Here is a 24,704-nt window from a genome sequence, read left to right on the forward strand (position 1 = left end):
TGGAAGGTAAACAGACTGATTTACAGCCTGTTAAAAGTTAGCATTCATCAGTACACACTACGCAGCCTGAGTTAAGGGGGGAACCATCTGTGATCGAAGATCTATGCATTAGTCAAAAGGCAGGGTCCTTGAAAGGAGGTAGACACGCACTGTAAAGCTTTGCTGGATAGTTACTGGACCCATAATTAATAGGAGTCCAGTGGTCTTGGAGAGGAGGATTGTAGATCTGAACAAGCCTTTTACTAGTTGTGCTGACTGCAAAATGCTGCCGTTGAGTTTTACTTCTATATTCTTCCAAATTCGGAAGACAAAGTCAGCATTTTGTGCACACCCAGAGAGGAGCTAAGGGATTAAGCAGCAAAGAAATTTCCTGTCAGCTGGTGGAGGGATGTTTCTTTCTGCCAGTTCAGATCCCATGATTGCTTTGCCATCCAAGAGCTTGTCAGACGGTAGGTGTTGGGTGCGCTTCACAGGCCATGAGGACTTCTGGGGTGGAACCCAGCCACTGTCTCTGCCAACAGCCAGCTACCAAGAGCACAGTCCAGAAACAGGATCAAAATGTCTTAATTAAAAAGTGTGTGTGTGTGTAATTAAACAGCATGTCACTTTCTACTGGAGCTGAGGAAATACTACAGAAAGAAGGAAAAAAAACGGACAATCTAAACAGTAGATTTAATTCGGTGGTGTTTGGTATCTGCAGAAGTAACTGATTCTCTGTGTACTTGGGAGGCCTCTGGGAAGGAGGATGCTCCATATCACTGCTGTGCAAGCAGCTGTGTGGGAGCAGGAAGCAAGGAGCAGTCACCTGGGAAGGGCCTCTGAACTGATTATGACAGAGAAAGCTGACAAGTCTGAGAGGCTATGAGAAAACTGTAACCAGGTAGTGACTGAGTTAAGGAAATTCAGAGTACATATAATTGCAATTAGATTAGAATGTAAACAAGCTCCACTTGTTCAGTGCTTGTTTTAGTTTGCCTTGTTCAGATATCCCCCTTTTTGGAGGTCAGTAGAGATGCTGTAGTTTGTCACCTTTAATCTTGAGGGAAGTCACTGATGGTTGGTATGAATCAGGGCATCAGTATTGTGTTGAGGACACAAGAGAAGGCTTGTGTATAGTGTGTTCCTCCCACATCAAAGGGTGAGAGCTTTGCTCGGTAAGTCTGAGGAATCATTTCTACCTATAGAAAGCTGTTGGGGTCTCCTTTGGGCTTTTCGTTTCAAAAGACACATGGCCTAATCCAGCGCGGCTAGAATTGTTACCCAAAATAGTGTACTTCTGAGGCTCAGCAAATACTCTGTGTTGTGGAACTTACTGAATGATGTTATGTTACCCTATAATACCCAAGGGCTTCCCAGGTATATGTTAGTAACCTGCTGTCACTATCTGCCATATTCCCCCCTCTCTTTCATGTCAACTTAATGCTCGGTGCAGTGTTGCTTTGGTGGGGTTTTGTCTTCTGTAGGTATATGTGGCTGGGCTGTGCTTATATTGAAGGCAGCTGGCCGAAGGAGATACTCTCTGCCTTTGGAGTGGCAGGCAGAGAGCTTCAGGGTAGTTTCCCAGCACGGATGTATGGGGCCAGACCCACGGAATGCACAGAGCCCTAACCAGGCTGCTGGAAATGTGTGCCCTGCCCAGCCTGGAGCATCCCTCCCATTTCAGGGATGCTCCCTGTCTTTTGCATCAACTTCCCTGGATCTCCTCGCCTCTTTCCGCAGACAAATAGGCCTCATTCACAGCAACGCACAGTGGTCTTAGCTGCACTGGGAGTACAAAAGGTGGGGTTTAGGTTTTTTGAGGACTCCCCGCGGGCCCGGGTCCAGGCCCAGGCGCGGGCCCAGGCCGTGCGCGGCCCAGCAGCGCCCTCCAGGGGCCCGGCCCTGGGCTCGGCCCGCCCTCCGCAGCTCCGGCCGGCCGGAGGATGCCGCGGCTCGTAAAGGCCCTGGGTTTTTATTGCCGCCTCCCCCCCACCCCGGGAGAGTCCCAATTAGCTCTGGAGGAATCTACCTCTTGGCAACAGAGCTCTGCTTTTTATACAGGGCGCAGAAATAAGTGAGCAACACCAGTTCCTCTGATCTCGCCAGGGCAGATGGCCAATACGAGGCCGGCATTCGGGGGCCTTGAAGTAACTTACTATGTTTATACAGTTTCTCTTATTAACAGTCTCCAAAGCCAACAGGTTGTGCTTTGCAACCCATTTCAAACTCAGACACTGCCACCTTTCTTTCCCTCTCTTTTTCCTTCTCAGTTGTTCCACCTCTGTCCTGCAGCTCAGCCTCCCGTCCCCCAGGGCTTCCCCAGTCTCACCCCTGCTCTCTCAGCTTCTGCTTATCTTGCTCTTGCACAGAGCTAAGTTTGCTTTAGCTGTGAGCATGCAAAGTACTTCACGTGCAAAGCGAGCTGTGCAATCAGGTCGGATCACTAGAATGTCCTCAGCTGGAAGGGACCCACAAGGATCACAGAGCCCAACTCCTGTCCCTGCACAGGACAGCCCCATGAATGCACAAATCAAAAATAAGTCTTAGGCTGTGCTGGAGTGGAGGGTGGCAGCAGGCCTACTGCTTCTGGCTGGGAACAGAAGTTCCCGCTTCCAGCTAATCCCTCATCTGAAATCACACTAAGCAGCTAGGAGGAAATGTAAAATGCTTTAGAGAGCTCTTGTAATCCCTGAGCTGTCTGTACCAAGCGCATGGTAGGGAAAGGTTTATTACTGAGGTGAGAACCCTTGTCATGAGCTCCATCTGGTGTAGGGTGCGTGTGTCCATATCTCACGACGCAGTCACAGCTCTGCTGTCTGTCCCTGCCCTTCTGCCAGGTAGAAGTTCAGGTCTTTGATTTTAGGCACCTGATTGATTGTTTGGGCCAAGCTAAAGATTTAGTAAACTTGGGCTATCTGTATTGCTTACACCTTCACTGTTCTGGCTGCCCTCTGTCTACGTGGCATTCTTTTGCTTGCTCTTAGCAAAAACTGGGAAACTTCGTGGCACTACTTGCATCCTTCCTCTCTTCTTCCTCCTTCCACGTTTAGTTTAACCTTGCAATTGTTGCTTCTTACTCTCTGGATGTCATGATGTTCAGATACTACAACGCCAGGTATTTAACATCTCTTATCTCAAGCATATTAGTCTGACTCTTGCATGTGAATCTCAAGGAGTGCTGGCAGGACTTGCTGTGTGTGCACTCAGGGGAGCTCCTTTGAACCTTCCCTCCAGCAGTAGGCAGTGGGGAAGCTCTTTTGTCATGCCATGGCATTTATTGCCCTTAATATGGTTCTTGGATTTTACAGGTAGCCTGAGCAGTTTCCCCAATGGAAAAAGACAAGGCCTTAACCCTTTCAGTGAGTATCTTGTCAAAATGTTTCCTTTTTTTCCTGTGATAACTGTGTCCCAAAATTCGTTCTCTCCTGCTCTCCTGTGTTCACAAATGTCTGTACAGAAACAGCTGGAAACCGAAGTCGTTCATAAGAGGTGTGAATATAATAGCATGGAGCTCAGCTACATAATTGCAAAGTTCAGCACTGTGTCTTCAGCTGGGGCAGACAGTACATTGCGAAGGGATTAGAACAGGATACAGCAGCTGTGGGTTGAACACTCTCCTACCCTATTCTCCCTGCTTCTAGCAAGCAATGACTTAGGTGATTTACATTACATTACTCCGTGGACAAGTTCCCATGAAGACTCTTCTCTGTCCCAGTGAAGGTCTGCTCTCCTCTGTATTTTGTGGCAGTGAATCACGCCCTTTCATCAGACATGAAGAACAACTTTTATTTGTTTTGCTTTTAGACCTGCTGTCTCTTGGTTTAATTGGGTGCTTCTCATTTTGGACTGTGAGAACCAGTGAGCAGTTCTCCCCTGCTTATCTTTCTCCTGCCACTTGGTCTATAGCTCCTCCAATGTAAGTCTGGTTAGCCTCCTTTCTGTGTCAAAAAGACCTAGGTTATGTATTTGCTTAATGACAGAAATCTTCACACCTCTTGCTGTGCTCCTTACCTTTCTTGGGTCACCTTATCTGGTCCTGATGAGATGGGCTGAACAGAAAACTGAAGATAAAGATCAGCTAAGCCTTATACATTGCTGTAGTGATGTTTCCTGGTGTATCCTCAGTTCTGAGCATGTATTTGATTTTTTTTTTTTGTCTGCTGCTAAAAGCTGAGCAGAGACATTCAAAAACTTGTGTACTGTGGCTTCAACCTCTTTCCTAGTCACTCAGAGCCCTTAGGGTAGTGTAGCTCATCCCTGCTTCCCCCTCATGCACTGTGTTCCACACATAGACATTGAAGTCAATCCGCTGTTTTTATGAGCTGGTCACTGAGCATTGTGAGTTCCTTTTGCAGAGCTGTGCAGTCAATTTCAAATAATTTTGCATTTGACAATATGCACACCCCGTTCCAGGGCATGTTGATTAGCACCAATCCCAGTGCAGCCTGTCTGGTAATCTTTCTTCTTTCTGAAAACTAAATCCGTATTTTTACCTTCTCTTCCATGTTTTCACCTGTAATTAATCCACAGGGCTCTCACTCTGATCCCATAAGAGCTTTGATTCTTTAAGAACGTTTGATGAGGGGCTTAACAAAAGCTATCTGAAGAAACCAGCACAGGGCTGTGTGCACCCATCTGGCTCACTAAGCGGCACCCTTGCATCATCCACTGGAACACTAATGGCCTAGCAGGGTCCTGGGACACCCAGCTCCAAGTACACTGGATTCCCACCACAGATCCAGTGGCTTGATAGGCTTCAGAGTTGCTGGAGCAGGCAGGTCTCTAACAACCACTGAGCAGGGAGACTGCTGCATTGTGCTGTTGCAGAGGTGGGGAGAGGTGGCTTGCCCTTGCCCTGCATGCCTGCTTACTTCCAGGCCTGCTTGCCTGCTAGGGGAGGAGGCAGCTGGCTGCAGCTCATGGGGGAGATGGTGGCAGGGCAGCCTGGCAGCAGTGAGCTTCTGCATCAGCTGTGATAGAGGAAAGAGCAAAGGGAGAGATGTTGGACCAGTTTTTTGGCCAGACTGCATGCCTATGTACAAGGAAGGGGGAGGGAGAGAAAAGTAGTGGTTTATGTTTAAAAATACATCAGTTCCTAGGGCTTGTTGTGACTCATTCAATGTTTTTTTCAGCCATGCTGTCTCATTAGCCCCTGGTTGTTTTCAGCCTCACAGCTTACTCTGCAATCTCAGCCTTCTGGGGCCGTGGCTGCAGCAGAGATGATACTTTATCAGTCAGGTGCCCATTTAGTTTTATTTTGCCTTTTTTCCTCACTTTCTCTGCTTCCGTTTTGTTTTGTTTTGTTTTTTTTTTACCTCCTTTCCCACCCCACCCTTTCAGTAGGTCGCCTGGTGTAGCAGCAGAAGACAGGAAGGGAAGGCAGGAGCCAGCCCAAAGGAAAGAAAGATCCAGCAACAGACGGACAGACACCTTGCTGCTCGTGAGCAAGCATGCAGTATCAGCAACATCCAACGTAGCAGAAGTGGCACCCAGAACGTTTGCACTTTTTAATAATTGGTTTGGGTTTGGGTTTGTTTTTAATTGCTTTTCAATGCCATTATCTAATACTTTGGAGAGTAGGGGGAAGCAGGATCATGACTTTTAAAAATTGGAACAGCTACTGATGACATAAAATTGAGTTCGCTGGCACTCGGAGAAAGAGAATTTTATATACTGTATATAAATATATATGTAAATTGTACAGTTGTCTTGTACAGGGTTGGAGTCACTGTTCTGTTCCTCCCTTTGCTTTTGAAGGCTGTTAGGGTTAGAGGGACACTTTGCATTTAATGGATTACAGCAATGCATTCATTTCTGCCACCAAACCATCATTGAATTGCAAACCTTAACACCCCCATGCAAAAAGGAGCAAGTATATCAGCATGACCTGTGCTTGCAGATGTGCATGCAGTGCCCTAGATACCAAACGCTTCTTGAGAGCAGCTGAACCCCTTCTTTTCTTACTGTAAAGCCCTGTGCAACTCACAGGCATTTGGGCTTTTGAGAGCACACAGATTTCACCTATGTATTGGTGCACTGCAAAGCTGCTTGAAGTAGGGATAGAAAAGGGTTGTATTAAGGACACACAAAATTAATTTCTGCACTAGTTGCAAGTTGGGCAGAAATGAATTGCAAATGTGTTACTATCCAGGCTCAGAAGATGTGCTTAGCAAAGATGTGCCATGCCTTGGGAATCTAATGCTGTAGGAAGGACGTGGGAGCTGTAGGCCTAGTAGAGTCAGTGGAGTGAAGTCTTTCACCCTCCTCTCTGACAAAGCGCTCATCTATATGTTGTACAACAATAAAAATAGAGATGCCTGCTAAAAACAGCATCAGCCTGCCTGTTGCTTTGCTGAAGAGCAAAGAACATATATGTCAGTGCAGAAAGACACAATCATGCTGCTGGTCCCCAAGAGTCTGTTTTACTCATGTTTCAACACTACAGCTTGAGCCATGATCACTGGTTAAGGTCTGTCTGCAATGACTATTCTTGTTTTGGTTGTTATGAATCTCAAGCTCCTCTCCTGCACAGTGGCATGCCTGCCTAGCTTAGAGTATCCACTTCACCCAATTCACTGTTACCAGTACCTCCGGTGCTATCACACTCCAGTGTCCCATTACAGTAACAGCGAAGACTTGGATAGAGTAGCCTGGTCTCTTGGAGGCCACAGGGGCTGTTTCAACTACCAGCAGTTTTTCCAGAGCTGTTTCTTACTGAATCTCAGATATAATTGTAAAGGTAGCAGTAGGGCAGGGGCACCCATGTCAGCAATCCTAGGGGTGGGCAGAGTGTGATGGGACACAGTGTTCTGCTTTGTGCATTTCCAACCACTGGCAGCACTTGCCTGTTCATAGGAAGTGTTCTGAGCAGCCTCCCACTTCAGACCTGGTGATCCTTGTGCCACTTGTCATTGGAGCAAGAACCTGTAGTTGGAGATGATGACATGCCATGCTAATATGAGATCACACCAACAATTGCTTGTAACAGCATTGCATTACTGTAGAGGCTGGGCTTGTCCCTTGACCAAAGCTTTGTTGCTTTGGTAAAAGATGTTGCAACACAGCACCTCCGCTCTGTGGCATGTCGTCATGATGATAGCATGAGATAAACGTCACAGCAGGAGTGTCCTGATGCATAAATTAGTGCCTTGTTGATAGAATGGAAAGCCAAAAAAAAAAACCCCAAAAAAACACAACAGAAAAAACAAGCCAAAAAATACCTGTTTATGAGTAGTAATAACTCTTCCTCTGGGAAGTAGATTGGAGCTAAGTAAAGCATTTGGCATGGCTGAAAACACCTCTGGTAATCTCTGAATACATCACACCATCATAACATAAAGAAGTTGTCTCTTCAGTAAGAGCAGATCCTCCTGCTGGATCTTCATGGTTTTTCACGTACGATCTATGTGCTTTTTGGCCTGCAAGCTCCCATCTTCTTGATTGCATCATCTCTTTTTAAATGCCCTGGGCGCATCTTATGTGTGTTGAAATGATTTGGTTTACTGTATAGTTAGAAATGTCCCTATCACTCATTAATCCTATTGTAGGAGCAAAGAATGAATCAAACTGTATAAAAAAAAAAAACAAAACACCAACCAACCTTCTCCTTTTTTAATATGTTAGTTTTAGGAATTAAAAGCTCTGGCTGCTGGGCTGGTGTCTGTTTTGGGTTGGTTGATTTGTTTGGGTTTTTTTAATGTGTAGTTGCATCCAGCAAAAGCAGCCACTTGGATGCCCACAGGAGTTCTGTCAGCCAGCCCCTGGGGCTGGGCAATGCCCCACAAGATTGCGGGGGGAGTGCAGAGCTGCTAAAAGTCACTGCATCTTTTCTTCTAGAAATGTCAGTAAACCAACCAGCCAGTGCTCCTGCCTGTCACATAAATCCTTCTGCAAACCTCCTTTTTCTCATCCTTGTGTCCTTCCCCTCCAAAAGGTCTCCATTTGCACCTAGTTTGTAATTAAAATTGGGTCAGTTCTTCAGGGAAGCCAAACCAAGGGGCGGCTGTTGGTGTTAGCTTTGGTATTGGTGAGTATTCATGTTGCTATGCTAGAGCTGACTTCATGGATGGATTTGGGGTCCAAGCATTATATTGCTTTCCCTTTTACTTTCACGAGACAAGTCCAAGTCCCCTTATCCTGACTTGCTGGGTTTGCACAGGCCTCTGAGCAGCTTCTGGCAACGCTTGTACATTGGCATGCAAGGTCCAGTCAGCACGATTATGTACTGACAGGATGGAGGTTGGGTTGCTTGTTCTGGGTTTGTGCGTTGGAAGGTCATGCAGACAGCACTGGTCCTGGTTCATGTAATCCATCCTATGAGTTGTCCGGTCTGTACTCATCAGAAGAGAGCAGTGCCTCAGCTCCCCTTTCCCCTTGGTGCTTTTATTGCCGGATAACTGGCCAGCCCACCTGGCTGTCATGCCAAATGTGTCCTTATCTGGCGGTGGTAAGCTTTCTGCTGCTCTGCCTTGCATCAGTAGTATCCTACTGAAGCTGGGGCATGGGGAGTGTCAGCGTTGTGCCTGGAAGCAGACCCTGGGCATGTCTCTCCTCATCCTTCAAGTCCTCCTGGGCCTCTCCAGCTCTACTTTGAATGACAGCTGAAAACAGCTGGGACAGAGAAGAGAACCAGGGCTCCACAGTGCAAGTCATCTGCTCTTCCTGCCAGAAGCAAAAATCTTTCCTCTTTTGCTGATCTTCTGAGGATGTAGCGTGTTGGAGGGAACTGCATTATGGTGGGATTCATCCATGTGAAGGCACCGCTTTCCATGGCCTGAGTTTATATTGAACTTACCCTGCCCCAGAATATATCTGCCTATGGCATTGTTTGTTAGACTGAAAGGCATCTGTTTGATTTGGGTTTTGTAATAAAATAGGTAACTTTTGCTCCGGTGTCTTGTGGTGGTTTCTTGTTGAATCGTTATTTCCAGAACTTCTCCCTTCCATATACTATCTATCTGCACAACATCATAGGAGAGGGAAGGGAACTTTCCTGCTCCCAGACTCATCTGTCAGCCTTTGGTTGGGATCTGAGATCCTTGGATGTTTCTCTCCTGTGTGTAAGCCTCTAGGTTGAACTGAAACATGTCCCAGAGTGCTTCTCTGTGGTTTGATGACAGCAGCCTGAATCTGCCCAGGCTGCTTTGAAAGGCTGTGAAGCTTCAGCAGGAGAGTAGAGGTGACCACAGAAGGTGGGGTGCACGGCCAAGTGGGATCCCATAGGACAGTCTCCCTAAACCAGGGATAGAAGACAGGTACTGCACCTCACATTTCCTTATCCCCACTGACCTGGGGAGCCTTCATACTTTACTTTTGCAGGTAAGGCCTCACTACATGGGAGCCTGAAATACTACCTTCTAGGTGTTGTCGAAGACCTTTTAATCCTCAGAGGTGACAAGTAGCAAGCTATGCTGGGAAGCTGCTGCTATTGTAAAACATGCTGTTCCCTAGGCTACAGGGAGGTGCTACTCATCGGAGGCTGCAGCACCAGGTCCGTGGCAGAGGAGGCCACACACCATTCGCATCAAGCAGATGTGATCACTGTCTTTGTCATTTCATTTGATCACATGTAAATCTTTTGCAATTAATAAGGAGCCAACTCATTTATTGCACATCAAAGGGGAGGCAATTGTAGTCCCAAAGGGAGGTTTTCAGCTTGTATAGTGGTCACAGGCTGGCTTGTTTGTAGACGGGCAGAGAGGGGGTCTGCTAAGACTTGTCTTTAGATGCAAGTTCAGTGATGAAAGGAGAAAATGCAGGGATGAGTGGCAGCCAATGTGGATTTGTCAAGAGTAAAATGGCAAACTGAGCTAATTTCCTTGTATTACCAAGGTAACAAGTTTTGGGCTAAGGGAGACGCAGTAGTTGTCATCTCTGGAGCTCTGCAAGACAAAAATAGGAAAAGAGTTTTTTTTAAAAACAAAAGCAATTCTTTGGCCACACTTCCTGTTTCTGGGATCAACATAAGGTACTGTGAGAGGCCTTCACCCTTCCCTGGTGTGGTGCAACAGTTCTGTAAGCAAGTCAAAAGAACTACAAAGAGCTTGCTTCTGCCTCTGCTTCCAACAGTGATATTGCCAGAAGGTTCTTCCTCCTTCCATGTCTCTTTCCCCCATATCTTTGACATAACTAACAAAATCCATATGCAGAATGCCGACCTTCTGACTTCTCAGCAGCCAGCCTTTGCAAGCCATTTCAGGCAACATAACTTGGTAACCCTCCAAAAGCTGACACTAAATTCAACAGCAGGATCTGCAGAAGTGGCACTCCTTAGTTTGGAAAACACCTTGAAAACAAAGTGAGTTAAAAAAACACCAGCTCGGGAACCAGGTATAACAGCAACTGTTTTCTGTGGAGTGTTTGCCGGAAAACCTGAGGCTGGTTGCTTTGGGAAGCAATGATGCTGTCTGCCATTCTGTATCCAAGGGCCTGCTTACTGATTGCAGCGTCTGGTTTTGTTTTTCAAAGATGCCTTGCCTGGGCACAGCAGGAAGCCTCTAGCTTTCCTTCAGGAAACACCACCAGCTCTGTGCTACATGTTGCAGCACAAACCTGTATCCCCACCTCCCACAAAATCACAAATGAACTTACTCCACGTTATGTTGTTCTTTCAGCACACAGAGGAGCAGTGGCCTCGCTGAGTACGTAGCCAGTTGCCCTTGAGGACAAGGCACTGGTGGTGGTTGGCTCTCTGCTAGCTGCCTGAGCTAGACCTGCACTGTGCTCCAGGCAGAGGGGTGCGTGTCAGGTGCTGAGGGAGGCAGAAGTTTGTGGCTCCTGGAGGTTGAGGTTTCCTCCTTTCTGGTGCCAGCTGGAATAGCAGGCCCAGCTCACCTGCATGCGGTTCACGACTAGGTGGCCCTGGTTTGGAGCTCAGAGTAGCTTCTCAGTGCAAGATCTGGGAGTCTGGAGTGCAGATGAATTCAGCTCACCTTACTAAAACAGACAAATTCAGTCCCAGTGCAAAACAGATCCTTAATTAATTGCTTTTTGGTGTGTGAACAAAGGACCCGGAATGGTGCGTGACCTTCATCCTCAGTTTGGTGAAATGAGTTCTTCTGTAGCATCTCAGTGCTGTGCTTCAAGCAATAAAAATTGCAGAGCTTGAATGTCCATCATACAGGACAGCTCTGGCTTTGCATAGCACAAAGTACCATTTGTGTCTTCCTCAGTCATGATTTTGGCTGGGACCACTCAAGTAATCCTGCTGACTTCACCATGTCAAGAAAGAGCTGACACAGCATTTGGCAGAAGAGATGGAGCTATTTCTGAAGTGGCTTGGGTGTTCTTGCTATGAGCTGGCAGATTGTAGCAGGCAAAGCTGTATGAAGGTGGCCAAAGTTAGATCTGTTCATCTGCAGCCCAACGTGAATGTGAGTTTTTGCATTTCTTGGGCTGTTATGATTGTTTCAAGTGTTCAGATATTTGCTGCAAGCGTTTTCTCCTTGAAATGCAGTTGAATAGCAGACCTTTGTAAAATGAGTTAATCTAAACTACTTTGACTCCAAAAAATCAAATATCAAATATCAATGAATTCAGAAAACTGGTGGGCAGGTTCTATCAAGAGATGCCCTAAAGGATAAAACAGATCTGAGAACTGATAAAAGACCTAGTCTCAAAGTCCCAAGAAGAAACTATCCTGCCACAAGGGAAATGAAGTAGAGACCAATAAAGGGATCAAGAGATCTTCAATGTCCCAAAGCACGAAAAGTTAAAATACGAAATGTGAGACTGGTGTTGGAGCATTGTGCACTACATGTGAGATTCCAGGGGGCATAAGGATGACATGGCAACATCACCTGCTTAGAGAGGAAGAAAAACCTAGGGAATTACATACCTGATGTCCTAATATCTCTCTGTGAAGACTTACAAGAGCGAGCTACTTACCAGTTATTCTGTAATCCCCAAGGCAGATTTATAAATTTGTTTAAAAAAAAAAAAAAGCTGGAATGGGTTTGTTGATGTTTTGCTGAGGACAAATCGTATCAAACTAATTTGATTCCATTCTTTGACAGGATAACTGGCCTCATGGCTGGGGGGGGTCAGCACTAGATGTGATATGTCTTGACTTTGGTAAGGCTTCTGGCACTGTCCCAGAAGACATTCTCGTAAGCGAGCTGAGGAAACGCAACCTATTTAGATTCACAATACATTGAGCTCAGTGTCAAAGTCAGAGAGCATTCTGGGGAAATCTTTCCAGTGGCTGTCCAGGGTCCAGGTCTATTGAGGATTTTCATCAGCAGCTTTACTATAAAATTTCCCAGTGATATCCAACTGGGAGGGACTGTGAGTACCTATGAAGGGTAGGAGCAGTATGCTTGATAAATTGCAGAAATAGTCCAAGTCAACAGAATGAGTTTCAGCATAGAAGCACGCAGTGACCTGCTGTGAAGCAGCCAGCGTGAATGCGGAAACACAAAGCAAGACCCATCAGGCAGCAATCCAGCAGAAATGACTGCTCAGAGGCTGGAAGAGGAGAAAGTGGAGAACCTGAAGGGCTTTACCACATACAAAATGCTCTTATGACGAGGATAGCATCCAGTTGTTTTCCATGCCTTTGGGAGTGAAACAAGAAGGAAAAAAAAATAGCAGAGCAAAACCCCCCCCCACATTTGGGTTTGCTGTTATTCTTCTACCCAAGATACTACTGAAGAAAAGGAGGCAGTCAAATCTCTTTTGATAGCTTTTTTAAGACCTTATTGGACAACCATGGTGTTGATAGAGGCATGGAGGTGCTCTGTACAGTATGTCTTAGTGCTAAGGAGGTGCCATGGGAACGTTTTGAGAGTAATATTGAAGCTTTTGTGTTGAGTCTTTTTTTTTTCCCCTACATCTTTTCCATGCACTTATGTAGGCGAGTAATGCTCACAAAATGGGACCAATGTTTCTGTAATGCAAGCTTATTTTCTGAAACAACAGAGACATCTTCCTGGGAAGGTATTTATAACTTCATATCTTACGTGCCCCTCCCCCGCCCCCCCAATCTTGATTGGAGGTTTATTTCTTTAATTCACCTAGATTTCATACCAGTTTTAAAGTGCTTCCTAGACCTGCGTTAGTTTTTATTGCATTCTTCAAACTGGGCCAATTTCTGAGTGCACGCCCAGCAATGACTAGTAGGTAGGTCATGATTTTTCCTTTAGCCACAGCTCCTGCTCAGCTTGGCACATGCGTGGCGCAAGCAGTGGTATTGTCTGGGACATGGGTGAATGGTCACATTCAGGTGCACTGGGAACATCTGATGCGTTCATCAACCTCACATCATGCCTGCAGGCTCCATGTCTAAGCTCAAATTACCACCTGAGGCCAAGTGTGGGGAAGGGTTGGGTTTCCCAGTTCAAGGTGGAGAGGGGCCAAGGGTTTCTGCTGCTGCCAGCAGGGCCAAGGGTAAGTGACCCCCCCCGGCCACCTGCTGGGATGCCCTGTGAACCTGGGGTGCTGGTCTCTCCCCACCACCACATGCTGCCAGGCGAAGCACAGACCACCCTGGGTGAAGGGAAGGCAGACCTAAATGTCTGTGGGATGGGTAAATCTACTCATGGTGTTAATTGTCTAGATATTTTAAATAGCTCATTTAAATACTGCGAGATCCTTAATTCCCTTCCCCCTGTGGAGGCAAGTTGGGAGCTCGGTCTTCTCTGCTGGGAGGTAAGTGGCAGTGGCACACATAGCTCTGTTATTAACAAGCTGGCTGCCGCTGGCACGCACACACGCACACAGATGACAACGGTCATTAAAAACATTTTTTTTAATCATATAATACTCCAAAGGTTATTCTTAGTGACAGGTGCTTTTCAGCTTGTGGCCAGGGCCAGCCAGAGCTCAGCAGCTGCTGCTCCCACTCATGCGGGCTGGCTCCTACACCAAGGTCAGGGCTGCGACCAACTCCCTGGCAGAATTAACCCAAAAAAGCTTGTGTCTGTTGTTTTTTTTTTTCTCCAGGAAAAAAAAAAAGCAATTCCAGGTGAACAATACAAGGAATGACCTGCTGCCAGCTAATGTAATTGTGACTGAGGATGGGTTGAAATTTCCTGGCTTTGAATGGTGGCATGACCAAGCCTGATCAGATCTCCTGGATACTCTTCTGTTACTATTTATATCTATCCTATTGTGCTACCAAGAACTGAATGACAGTTGTTCCTCAAAGGTCTTGTTACCAATCCTTTATCTCAAAAGTATCCAGGTACCACAGTACCAGCTGTCATCCAAAATTCTTTCCCAAAGCAAAGTGCTATGCTGGTGGAGCCATGCAGGTAGGCATCATCCCACCCCAGCAGTGGGCCAGGGTGGTTGAAGCCTGAGGTGGCACATGCAGCTGATGGGAGCTTCGCCTTGCATATAGTGCTGTGAGGTGAGGTTGTGTTGCTGCTTTGGGATGGAGGATGTTGGTGGGGTCCTCCCATACCAAGGACAAGTGGCTTACAAACCAATCCAGCAGCTCCAGCTGTGGAATCAGAGGAAATGTGCATCACAGAATATTTTTGTGTTTAATTTGTGCTTGTCCCGAAAAGCCTTGATCACGCCAACAATACAGTAATTGCCATAAAGGTGACAAAGCCCTGGCTTAAAAACCTTTGCTCAGTGACTCTAGCAAACACTGCATTCTCACTGTACTGTACTGCACCCGATTCCCTGATGCTCCTGCCACTCAGCCCAGCTTTGTCTGGGACGGCGTCCTTCAGTCCTGGACCTAAGCCTCAGCACATGTGGGGTCTGGGATGGCTCTGCACAGTGGTGGCAGCCTGTCAGCCCCAAAGAGTCGCAGCCTCCCACCACCACCACCAGCCCCCTCACTGAAGTCAGAGGCGACGGCTCCTTTCCCAGAGCCAGAGCATGTGAGCTTCCCCATGGGTTGGGAGCAGGCAAAGGGGGCATCCTTGGGCTCCCACAAGGGTTACAGGCTGCACCAGCCCTCCCTTTGCTGCAGAAAGGCCCATGGGGACGGTTCTGGCACAAGGCTCACTGTAAAAGGGATTTTTTGGGCTCAGATACAAGTGGGAAAGGCAGACAGCGGTGATGCCGGGTGACGAGGCAGCATGGTGCCAGCCAAACCTGGGGTACAATTCCTGGCCAGCTTGAGGGTTATGGGCAAGTGGTGCATCTTTGCAAAACTGATTTTTACCGAAAGGCTAATTTTTGACTGGCATCTGTGCAGCACAGCATCATATGGATGGCAAAACCCATGGGGTGCTGGGGGTCCCTGCCATGGCAGCAGTGGTGGGAAGGCAGCCAGAGGTATTGCTGGCCCCACACCATGCATGGCCCTTAGACCATGCCCACATACCATGGCAGGCCCCAGGGACAAAGCAGCTAGCTCCTCTGTCGCCTCTGCTTTGCCTTCCTGATGTTAAGGTGTGTTACGCATCCACAAGAGCAGCAGCAAAGGGGCCTCAGCGAGGAGTGGCGATGGAGGGGAGAGGGAGGCTGAAAGGTAAGCGTGCGCTGCCCAGAGCACGAGGGCTGCCGAGAGAGGCCAGTGGCTGTTATTGCAGGCTGCCATAGGAAGCTGACTGGAGAAACAACGGGGAAGGAGCAGTGACAACAAAAACTCCAGCAAAATCTCCTCGCTGCCAGCCAGCCAGGGGCAAGCACTGCGGGGTTGTCCTGGCAGCACCGAACAGGAGGGCTGGGGCGGAGCGGGGGAGCAAATCAGCTAGAGCCAGTGTGAATAAGTGCAGGCACCTGCCCAAAGGAAAACAGGAGCAAGCAGATAGCTAGACCCAAAATAAAACACAAAGGCCTCAGAAGAAAAAAAAAAAAATTCCCAAAGGCAACAAACTTGGCTTTTTTCAGCTTGCATATTTTTTAATGAAGTAAAAAATAAAAATAAAAGAAAGAAACACTCCACGGATGTTGTCGGCCTGTCTCAGGCTGCCCTCGTGCATGGAGGGCACCAAGGTCCCCATGCAGTTGGCACTCATGGCAGCCAGTCCCCCACCCACCCACCTCTTCCCCAAGGTCATCTAAAGAAGGACGTGGATGAAAAGTACACGGTGGACACAGCACAAGCAACAGAAGAACAGCACGGCAGCTCCCCAGGCTGGGCTTTACCCGGGGTGGGTAAACTGGCATGGGTAAAATAAGAGCTCAACAGATTTATTTTTTTTTTAAATATATCCAAATTAAAACCAGCAATGATAACAACTCCGCCCTGGGCCCCGTGAGAGCTGCACTTTACACCCCCCCAGACAACAGTTGGGGGGCTTTTGTAATTTTTATTTCAGTGTCACACATGTGTTCTGGGGTCCCTGGCTGGCGGGCAGCAGTGGTGGTGGCCGGCGGCAGCAGCAGCTGCTCTCAGTGGCTGTTGGCACACCCAGAGGCTGGAAGGACCAGCAAGCTCAGCAGGAGCCTGGACTCAAGGGTTCTTGCCCATCTTTGTCAGGCTCTTTCCAAAAGGCATGGCAAAGGGAGGGTAAGGAGGCAGAGGTCGGATGCTTGTTGGCTTCAAACCCAACGACTTTCACCCACGGTGGGTTCCCACCGGCAAAGCTCCTACGTCTCCTCTGAGAAGGATCCTTCTTCTTTGCCTTACGTGTATACACATTTATATAGAGATATAGATATCTGATAACCATTTTGTATGAAAATAAATACTTCATCTCTGTGTTAAGGACCACTCTCATCTAGGCACCTGCTTTAACATTACAGCTTTTTTTTGACTGTGAGATCCTTGTTCCCCTTGTTTTTCCCTAACCTGTGGCCACCTCCTCCCTGCCTCCTGGGGCTGCAGAAAGCACTGCAACAGGCAGAGATGTATCTTTTAGCAGCCCCTGTCTTGGCACCTCCCAAGATTTGGCTTATTATATGGAACTTTATGAAGAAAATGTTTCCCTTTACAGCACCTGTTTCTTGACAAAAGAAATTAACTAACTTCACCTTGAAAACACTTTACAAAGCGTTAGGTTTTAAATTCTCTTCCGGGGTTGTCAGTTAAGAAATATGTTTCTAGATAGCACTGTTTATATAGATATAGGTATAGGTTTTATTTATTTTTATTACCAACCCAACATTTCACTTTGCAGCCATTGATGTAATTCATGACATACTCTAGTGGTGGTTTGTTTTTTGGTTTTGGTTTTTTTTTCCTTAAAATAAATGCACTTCAAATGAAAAGGATGCCTTTTTGTCTGTCTGGTCTTCTTAAAAGGTACTCGAGATGCTACGGGAGTTCTGATGTGGGTGGCAGTTTTTAAGCCAGTACCTTTCAATGGCTTGAAGACCACCAGCAAGATGTGGGCGCTGTGAAAACCAGGGTAGCAAACGCGTGAAAGGGCACCACACCACAGCTCAGGGTGGCACAGCACTGGGAACGTACAGGCACGCTATCCGGGTTTTCCTGAATTCATTCCCACCTCCGAGCAGGAGGACCATGCAGCAAACCCTCCACGACCACCGCCCCAAGGAGCCGGTACCACTTTCCCTGGGGCCCTCGCTCCCCCCAGGGCAGGCTGTTCCTGGGTAGCCGTTTATTTCTTTATCAGTTGTAAATTAACATGATTTTCTCTCCCTGCAGTACCACAAGCTCGAAGTCAATTATACAAAGAGAAATGCCATAGTCAAAATATACATGATACATTATTATATTAGAGGGTTGGGGTTTGGTTTCCCCCCACATCCTTTTTTTTTTCCCTTAGCCCAGGCAGGTGATTGAGATGCTACATGCTCCAGCCTTTGTCACTGAATGTGTGTGTGTCTGTGTTTGTATTAAAAATATATCAGTCTTGCAATGGTCTTAAAAAAGAAAGAAATGGAAGGTGGCGCGGGAGGAAACAAGTGATGGTGAGAAAGTCCTTTGACTGTGTCACAGTCTTTTCTGGCTTCAAAAAATACACATGTTCAATTCCAGCACTAACGGCAGCTTGAAGCTTTAGAGTAGATTTTAAACATTTTTCCGTTGTAGAAGTAAAAAAAGAAAAAATATTAACCAAGCAGCGTGCCCCCCCAACCAAAAAGCAACAAGCAAACGAAAGAAAAAAAGAAAAAAAATATTCCTGATCAGCCTTCCCAACCAGTAAAAAATAAGAAAACAGCTCCTTACAGCAGAGGGGTGCTTGGGAGGAAAGCAGCCAAGGCCCTAAGGGAGAGGTGGCCTTTGGAGATGGCTGAAACTTCTTAATCTCATTGAATGGGGTCAGTGGCTGGGTTTTTCCTGTTTTGGTTTATTTTAACGCTTGCCATTGTTGCTTCCTTTTCTTTTGTTTAATTTTAGGTGGGTTTTGTTTGGATTTTTTTTTTTTCACTCTGTGATAGTTTTGCCTTTCTTGGCACCCAGCCATCTGATCATTTGGGCAGTGGCGGCCCCTGACAGACAGCTGTCCCCTCCGGTGAAACCATGCTTACAGGACCGGTGTCCAGTGAGGTAACGGAGGAGGGGGTCCCTCCCCCCAGCGGCACCGTCCCTCCACCACCTAAAACCCCTTGATGTAGCAGTAGGCCTCCAGGGTGGCGAAGAGGATGTACAGCAGCCAGAGGCTGATGAAGAGCAATGTCGTGGCCAGTTTGCACCCCCGGGGGCCACCCAGCTCCCCCCCGATGTGGGGCCGCCGGCGGTAGAGGAGGACGCTGATGCAGATGAAGGCGAAGATGGTGAAGAGGGTGACGGAGAAGGCCAGGGTGCCCGCTGACACCTGGAACTCCTGCCCCTGCGATGCCCAGTAGATTGCCGCCACTGACCACGCCAGCCCGATGCCCAGGAAGACATTGACGGCATTGCTGCCTGTGACATTGCTGATGGAGGCATCGGCATAGACGTCCTGGATGGCCGCAGCTTTGCTGGCGAACGTGTCTGGGGTTGGAGGAGGAGGGAAGGAGAAATCACTGGGGGTCCAACAGGAGAAATGGGCAACCCCTCATGTCTGGGGGACAAGGGAGGCTCAGGCATGGCACTGGCCAGGTCGGGACACGGATCTCTCCTGGTGCACACCCCCTCCTCCCAGGTCCAGGGACCCCGTGTTGCCACCAAGTGGGGTGCAGACCTTGCCTGGGGACAGGGCACTGTGGAGCCCCTTCCCAGCTTGAACACCATCCCCATGATGGAGCTGTTCCCCTGGGAGAAGAGAGCCACTGGAGGACCTTCCTCCCACCCCATTCCCTCCCTGTGGCCACCCCACCTGGTACAGAAGTGCCGAAGGCGACAAAGATGACAGCAGTCACTGAGTCCTTGAGGCCGATGGTGCAGCCGAAGTGGGAGGCAAGGTCACCGATGATGGCTGTGAGCATGCCGATGATGAGGATGGAGACGACAAAGCAGGCCCAGCCATTGCAGTACTCAGTGGGGGGCACGCAGGCAAACAGCACCTTCCAGAAGACTGTCAGGAAGTGCATCACGTAGTCGAAGCAGGATGGCAGACGCTCCTCGCCAGACTCATCCTCGTCCTCGTCACCTGCTACAAACAACACGGAAGGAGAGGTCCAGCGCTCACGATGGCACAGGTCGAGGTTATTATGGGGTGGGCTGCAGCACATGCTTGACTCCCCCACCGCAGGGGTCCAGAGATACTGCTCTCCTCAGACAAGGTGGCGTGGTGCTGGCCACGACAGCGGGCTCAGGGCACATCAGCTCCTTCAGTGACGAGTGAGGTTTGGCAAGAGGGGTGCCCCCCGGGACACCCCAGAGGCTGCAGGGCTGGGGAGAGGCACAGCAGTGCTTTGTGCCCACGGAGAGGCAGCCCCATCCCCGTCCCCGTTCCCACCCACAGGCAGACACATAGTATGTAGTCAGCCTGTGGAGATCACTTTTGAGGGGCACCATGAAGTTACATGTGCAAATGATGTTTTGAGGGGGGTGAAATAGCAAAAAGCGATAGAATTGGGGAACTGGAGTGACCTCTTGGTCCTCGTGTACCAGAGCACAGGCTGGTCATCAGCAGCGCCCCAGCAAGACATCTCTCATTTGTGTGAGGTTATCAGCAGCAGCGCTGCGGCCCCTTGGAGGGGTTCTGTCCTTAGCCTGGTGGGCCAGGTCAGCCCCAAGGGCTGGAAGCACTGCTGGTCTTTGTGCAGAAACAGGACAATGGAAATAAACTGGTAGAAGAGAAGGCAGGTAGGGAGCGAGCACAGAGCAGATTGCATGGGAAGGAGAGGGATGGAGGAAGAAAGAGGCAGGCCTGCTTACTGCAAGCATGGAAGTACTGTTTCCACAGAATCGGTTTTTCTTAATTGCTAGAAAGTAGAAAACTGAATACCCCACACCTCTTCTTTCATGTCAGAAGACGCCCTCGTGGCTGCTGGTGTCAGCTCCTGCTCAGCTGCCTGCCTGCTTCCCATATTATGGTTGGGTGGACAACAGCCCTTCAGCAAAGATGCCAAACCATCAAGGAAAGGTTCAGAAAGGTGGCTGAGTGTCATTAATGGCACGGACATGCCTAAAATGTCTGCTCCATGGCTGCCTGGCTCTGGAAGTGGTGAGCTCTCTCAGGCTCCCTGGGCAACAGCTGGCAGGTCTCTGGGCCTTTTCCTCTATCAGCTGCTGCCTTGTATGGCAACATCTCCTGTCCACATGTGGTAACCCTCCCTACTCCCAGAGACTCTACCAGCAAACAGGTCATCTTCCAGCAGCAGGAGCTACCTGAACAGGATGGCACTGAGCACACCAGGAGCCAGCAGCCCAGCCAGGATGGGATTTTGCTGCCTGTACACTGCTCATCAGGACCCTGAAGCAGCAGGAGCACCACCAGCAGAAGTCTTTGAAAACTGGCATCCTGGATGGCTCCACACCAAAAGATGGATCTCTTGGGCTCCCAGCTAATCTATCTGCAAAAACCTAGTCTATTTTGAGCAGAGGAGCTTTTTGGCCTGGCTTTGCTGATGACCACCATGGACACAACAGCTGAGCAGCACTGACCAGGCAGATGCTGTCTCCTGAGCCCAGACAGATCTCATCCCAGGCCTCATGAACCCTGGGGATGCTGGTGTGGGTTTTCTGATGTCCCCCTCACCTGCGCTGACGGTAATGGCCTCCATGAACTGGTCCCTCCAGGAATGTGTCCCTACAACCAAAGCCAGGTTTGTCTTCTTAATCAGCTTGTCCACAGTGCTCTGTTGTGGGAATAAAGATGCACAGCGATTAAACTGGCTGCTAGCAGGTGAGGCTGATCTTGCAGTGCACTGTGGTCTCATAGGCTCTTCCCAAATTATTGGGGTGCCACGAGCAATCTCCTGCCAGTCAGATGAGCCCATGACAGGAGCTGGGCCCACCTTCTCCCAGGCTAACCCAAACCTTACCAGAGATTGCTTCTTTGCTACCACTTACTCCAGAGGAGGGTCCTTCTTCCATCACCCCTGTGTCACCAGAGATAGCTTTGCTCCTGCCCTGTCCTGTACAGTGGCGGCTTCTGCTTCCAGCAGAGCTCCCTCGTCTTCCTCCCTTCACCTCTGCCTACCAGCAGCTACATCCCCTGGCACTTCTTGTAGGCTTCCCCCATACTTTATTGCATTGCATACTACTTTTCATCTTCCAGCAGCCTTTTCCCTGCACATGCTCCCACCCACCGCCGCCTCATTTCTGCTTTCCATAGCTGCTCTTCAGCGCCACACAACTTTCCCCTCCTGGACGGTACCTGGGACAACTACTGACCTTGAACTCATAGGACTCCTCAATGATGACTTCTAGTTTGGGATGCTCGCCAAGTATTGGTTTGCCCATCTCTGCAATCCTCTTGGCTTCCTCCTCTTCAACAGTTAGCTTCCTCTCAGCCACCTCTGTGAAAGTAAGGTCAACACCAAGCTGTAGCCAGCAGCCCTGGAGCACTAGGACACTGTGGGAGCTTGTCTGCAGGGCCTGAGCATGGGCTTCTGCAGCCCCTTCATGGCTTACTAAGCTCATGCAGTGATTTGGGGCGCAGTAGTGGGGTGTTGGACCTCAGAAACAAAGGGCCGAGATTTCTGAATATCAATTAGTCACCAAGAACATACACAACATGGTTTAATTTATTAAAAAATACCAAAATGAAACAAAAAAGAAACCAATCCAAACAAACAAACAAGACCCCAAATGTTTCTTCAGCCTGCATTGGCACTCTTGGATGACATACGCCCTCCCATCATCCCTGCAGCAGCCACATCTCTGGGGAGACCAAGGTACCAATTCATCCTGCCATTCGGCACAAGCAGTCTTTAAGACAGCTTTAATGCCCTGGTGTGTTTCCTGGTTTGAATGAACAGGCGACATGATATTTTTATTCCCCTTTGAGTAGAAAAATCACTGTTGGCACTCTGTGTCACTCCACACTGGATCTAACTCTCAGATAGACACGCAGAGCCACAACCAGACACGCACACACATACATGTTCCTAGTGTTTGGAAAAATGAACGGGAAGAAGTAAGTCAGGAGCCAAGTGGGTTTTTGTTTTCCCGTTACTGGATGTTTAGTTTCTGCTGGAGGTTGTCCGGATGGGAAGGAGCACCCTAACCAGCAGGAAGCGTGCTCTGGCACTGTTCCCAGCCCTTCTCTCCCACCCACACACCCAAGTGCAGGCACATGCCAGTGTGCCCTCTGAAAAGCCTTGAGAACTCAAGAAAGAAGCTGGGTTTCCCCTGGGTTTCCTGTGCCTGACCAGTCAGGGTGTACAAGCTGCAGCACAGGGCCCAGACGAGCCTGGGAGCAGGAGCTGGAGCTCTGCAGAACCTGGGGAGAGGGAATCACAGGCATAGAGCATCTTGTTCTGGCTGGGCAGTGGGCCAATGTTACCCAAGGATTCCAGTAGCGTTTACAAACACCCCAGGTAATGCCTCAGATGTGATTAATCCCTTGTGGGCTCCAGCAGATCTCATACTCCACACCAAAAATCACACAGAAATTATAAAGTCCCCATGAAATCTAGTTATAAACTCTGCCTTCTCTTCATCAACCCAGCTAGATTAATTGAAAGACTGTAAACCTTGCAAGTTCTGCAAGTTTATAAAATATATAATAACTCCTGTGGCAGATGACATTATTATAACCCGTCACAGAAGCAGAAGCAGCTACATCCATCATTTGAAATCAGTGATGTACATCAAAACCATCACTGCCTAGCTCAAAGGCAGCGTACTCTGGTTTTGGGAATCCCCAAAATTTTACAAATCCTGAGACGGGAGCACAGCACCTGGAGGAGAAGGCGGGCCATGCAGCTGGGCGATGCAGGATGACAGAGGGGTAAGGGGGCAACTGCAGGCAAAAGCCAAGCAAGCACAGACAGGAGGAGGCAGCTGAGCCGGAGAAGCACAGAAATAGGGGTGAACTTGGACAAAATGTTCTGCCTTATCCTGCACTTGGAGACATGAACTGATGATAACCAAGAACAAGATTCAAGTTACTTATATCCACTTGAGCAGGGAGTCAGATGAAATCTACATCTCTTTTTCCAAGACAGAGATTGAGAATGTCCAGTTTCTGCACCTACTTGGAGGTGTATGAAGATGACAAGTTGTATCCGTCGTTGAAAATGGAAGTGCTTACACATCAGTTGCCGTACCACGTACATGGCTTGCTCCTGTCTGAGCTCCCCCATAACCTGAAGCTCAAGAGAGGAGGCACCCTCAGCTCCACAAGGCTCAGCTTGGCAGATGAGCTGACATGTGCTGATGGTACTGAGCTGAGCAAAAGCACAGCAGCCATCTCAGCGGGGTTGCAAAGCCCGGACTCGGGGACAGTCTGGCTCACTACAACCTTCGCTGGGAAGTAACTACAGCAGAAAAGCTGCTGTCGCAGCTGGCGGCACAGTCCCTTGGGCTCTTGCCTGCTGGCTGCAGTTGCATAGTGCAGAAAGCAAATGTCTGGAATCAGAAGAGCTGCCCTGAAAATGGGGAATATTGGGCACAATTGCCTCAGCATAATAACTCCAGGAGAAAGGATGCAACAAAGCCTCGGTCCCCACTTTAACTGATTTGACAAAAACCTTTGGAGTGGTAAGACAACACGGAGCCCCATGCAGATATTAGCTATCAAGGCAAGGCTGAGCTGCAGGCAGGTCTCTAAGCACACGCAGCGCAGAATGCCTTCTCCTCCCCATAGGGAGCAGTGTAAAACACGGCTTTATCCCAGAACCCAGCATCTTTCTCATGCTGGTTTATGTACCTGTGCCAGGCAGGACAGTGCGAGACCCGATACCCTCCTGTGAGGAGGGAGACCTGCTCCATCTCCTGCGACTATGTGCCAAGTCCAAGGCTGTCGAGCAGGCTGCGTGGGAACCCCATGCCCGTGGCCAGAGGCAGGAGCTTTGACTGCTGGCAGGTGGATTCGTTGACTCTGCAAGCCATTTGTGGATCACCTGCTGATTTGATGAGCATGGGAATTGCTCTTTGTGTAAATCAAGTGACACATCCATGTCCAGGAGTGGACATATTGCTCTAAACCTAGGGATTGGTTGCAGTCTGAGCGTGGGACCGGGCACTCCACTGAAGTAAAGGTGCTGTGGGACTCGCACTATTTCAGAAGGCACTTTGTCAGTGGAAGAAGTGCCACCAGAGGCAGCTTCAAGCCCTAGGTGGGCCACTCATGGTGAAGGGCCAGAGAGAGACCTGCAGCCTGCTGACAGCACGTCCACCAAGACATGACTAATGGAGGCCCTGCTGTCACCACACAGCTCCTCTGCGGTGAATACGGTGAAGTGGGGCACTGAGAGAGGAAACATGGTTGCCCAGGAAGGCACGTCAAGGATGTGCTATGGGGGCAGCTGATTGAACACCACAGCCAGGCTAAGCCTTTCAATGTCAGCTGCAGTCAAACCACAGGAGAACAGGC

The 24,704-nt window shown here is 48.7% G+C and overlaps 2 protein-coding genes across 9 annotated transcripts in view; one reads left to right on the forward strand and one right to left on the reverse strand.

Moving 5' to 3' along the window:
- The window catches only part of SMOC1 (SPARC related modular calcium binding 1), a 135,240-nt gene extending 126,376 nt beyond the window's left edge, over positions 1-8,864 (forward strand). For 3 of the 6 annotated variants that reach the window (XM_064462340.1, XM_064462343.1, XM_064462346.1), the window contains 2 exons: positions 3,288-3,338; positions 5,320-8,864. In XM_064462340.1, coding sequence (XP_064318410.1) covers positions 3,288-3,338; positions 5,320-5,336 — 68 coding nt within the window. In that variant the 3' untranslated portion in view covers positions 5,337-8,864. The remainder of the gene's footprint in view (positions 1-3,287; positions 3,339-5,319) is intronic. The other 3 variants (XM_064462342.1, XM_064462344.1, XM_064462345.1) reach the window with 3 other exon arrangements.
- Positions 8,865-15,757: 6,893 nt separating this feature from the next.
- Positions 15,758-24,704, reverse strand: part of SLC8A3 (solute carrier family 8 member A3) — a 114,417-nt gene continuing 105,470 nt past the window's right edge. For 2 of the 3 annotated variants that reach the window (XM_064462347.1, XM_064462349.1), the window contains 4 exons: positions 21,557-21,681; positions 20,919-21,018; positions 19,092-19,367; positions 15,758-18,766 (listed from right to left, as the gene is read on the reverse strand). In XM_064462347.1, coding sequence (XP_064318417.1) covers positions 18,390-18,766; positions 19,092-19,367; positions 20,919-21,018; positions 21,557-21,681 — 878 coding nt within the window. In that variant the 3' untranslated portion in view covers positions 15,758-18,389. The remainder of the gene's footprint in view (positions 18,767-19,091; positions 19,368-20,918; positions 21,019-21,556; positions 21,682-24,704) is intronic. The other variant, XM_064462348.1, reaches the window with a different exon arrangement.

This window comes from Phalacrocorax carbo, chromosome 10 (genome assembly GCF_963921805.1).
Source record: "Phalacrocorax carbo chromosome 10, bPhaCar2.1, whole genome shotgun sequence".
Taxonomy (NCBI): Eukaryota; Metazoa; Chordata; class Aves; order Suliformes; family Phalacrocoracidae; genus Phalacrocorax; species Phalacrocorax carbo.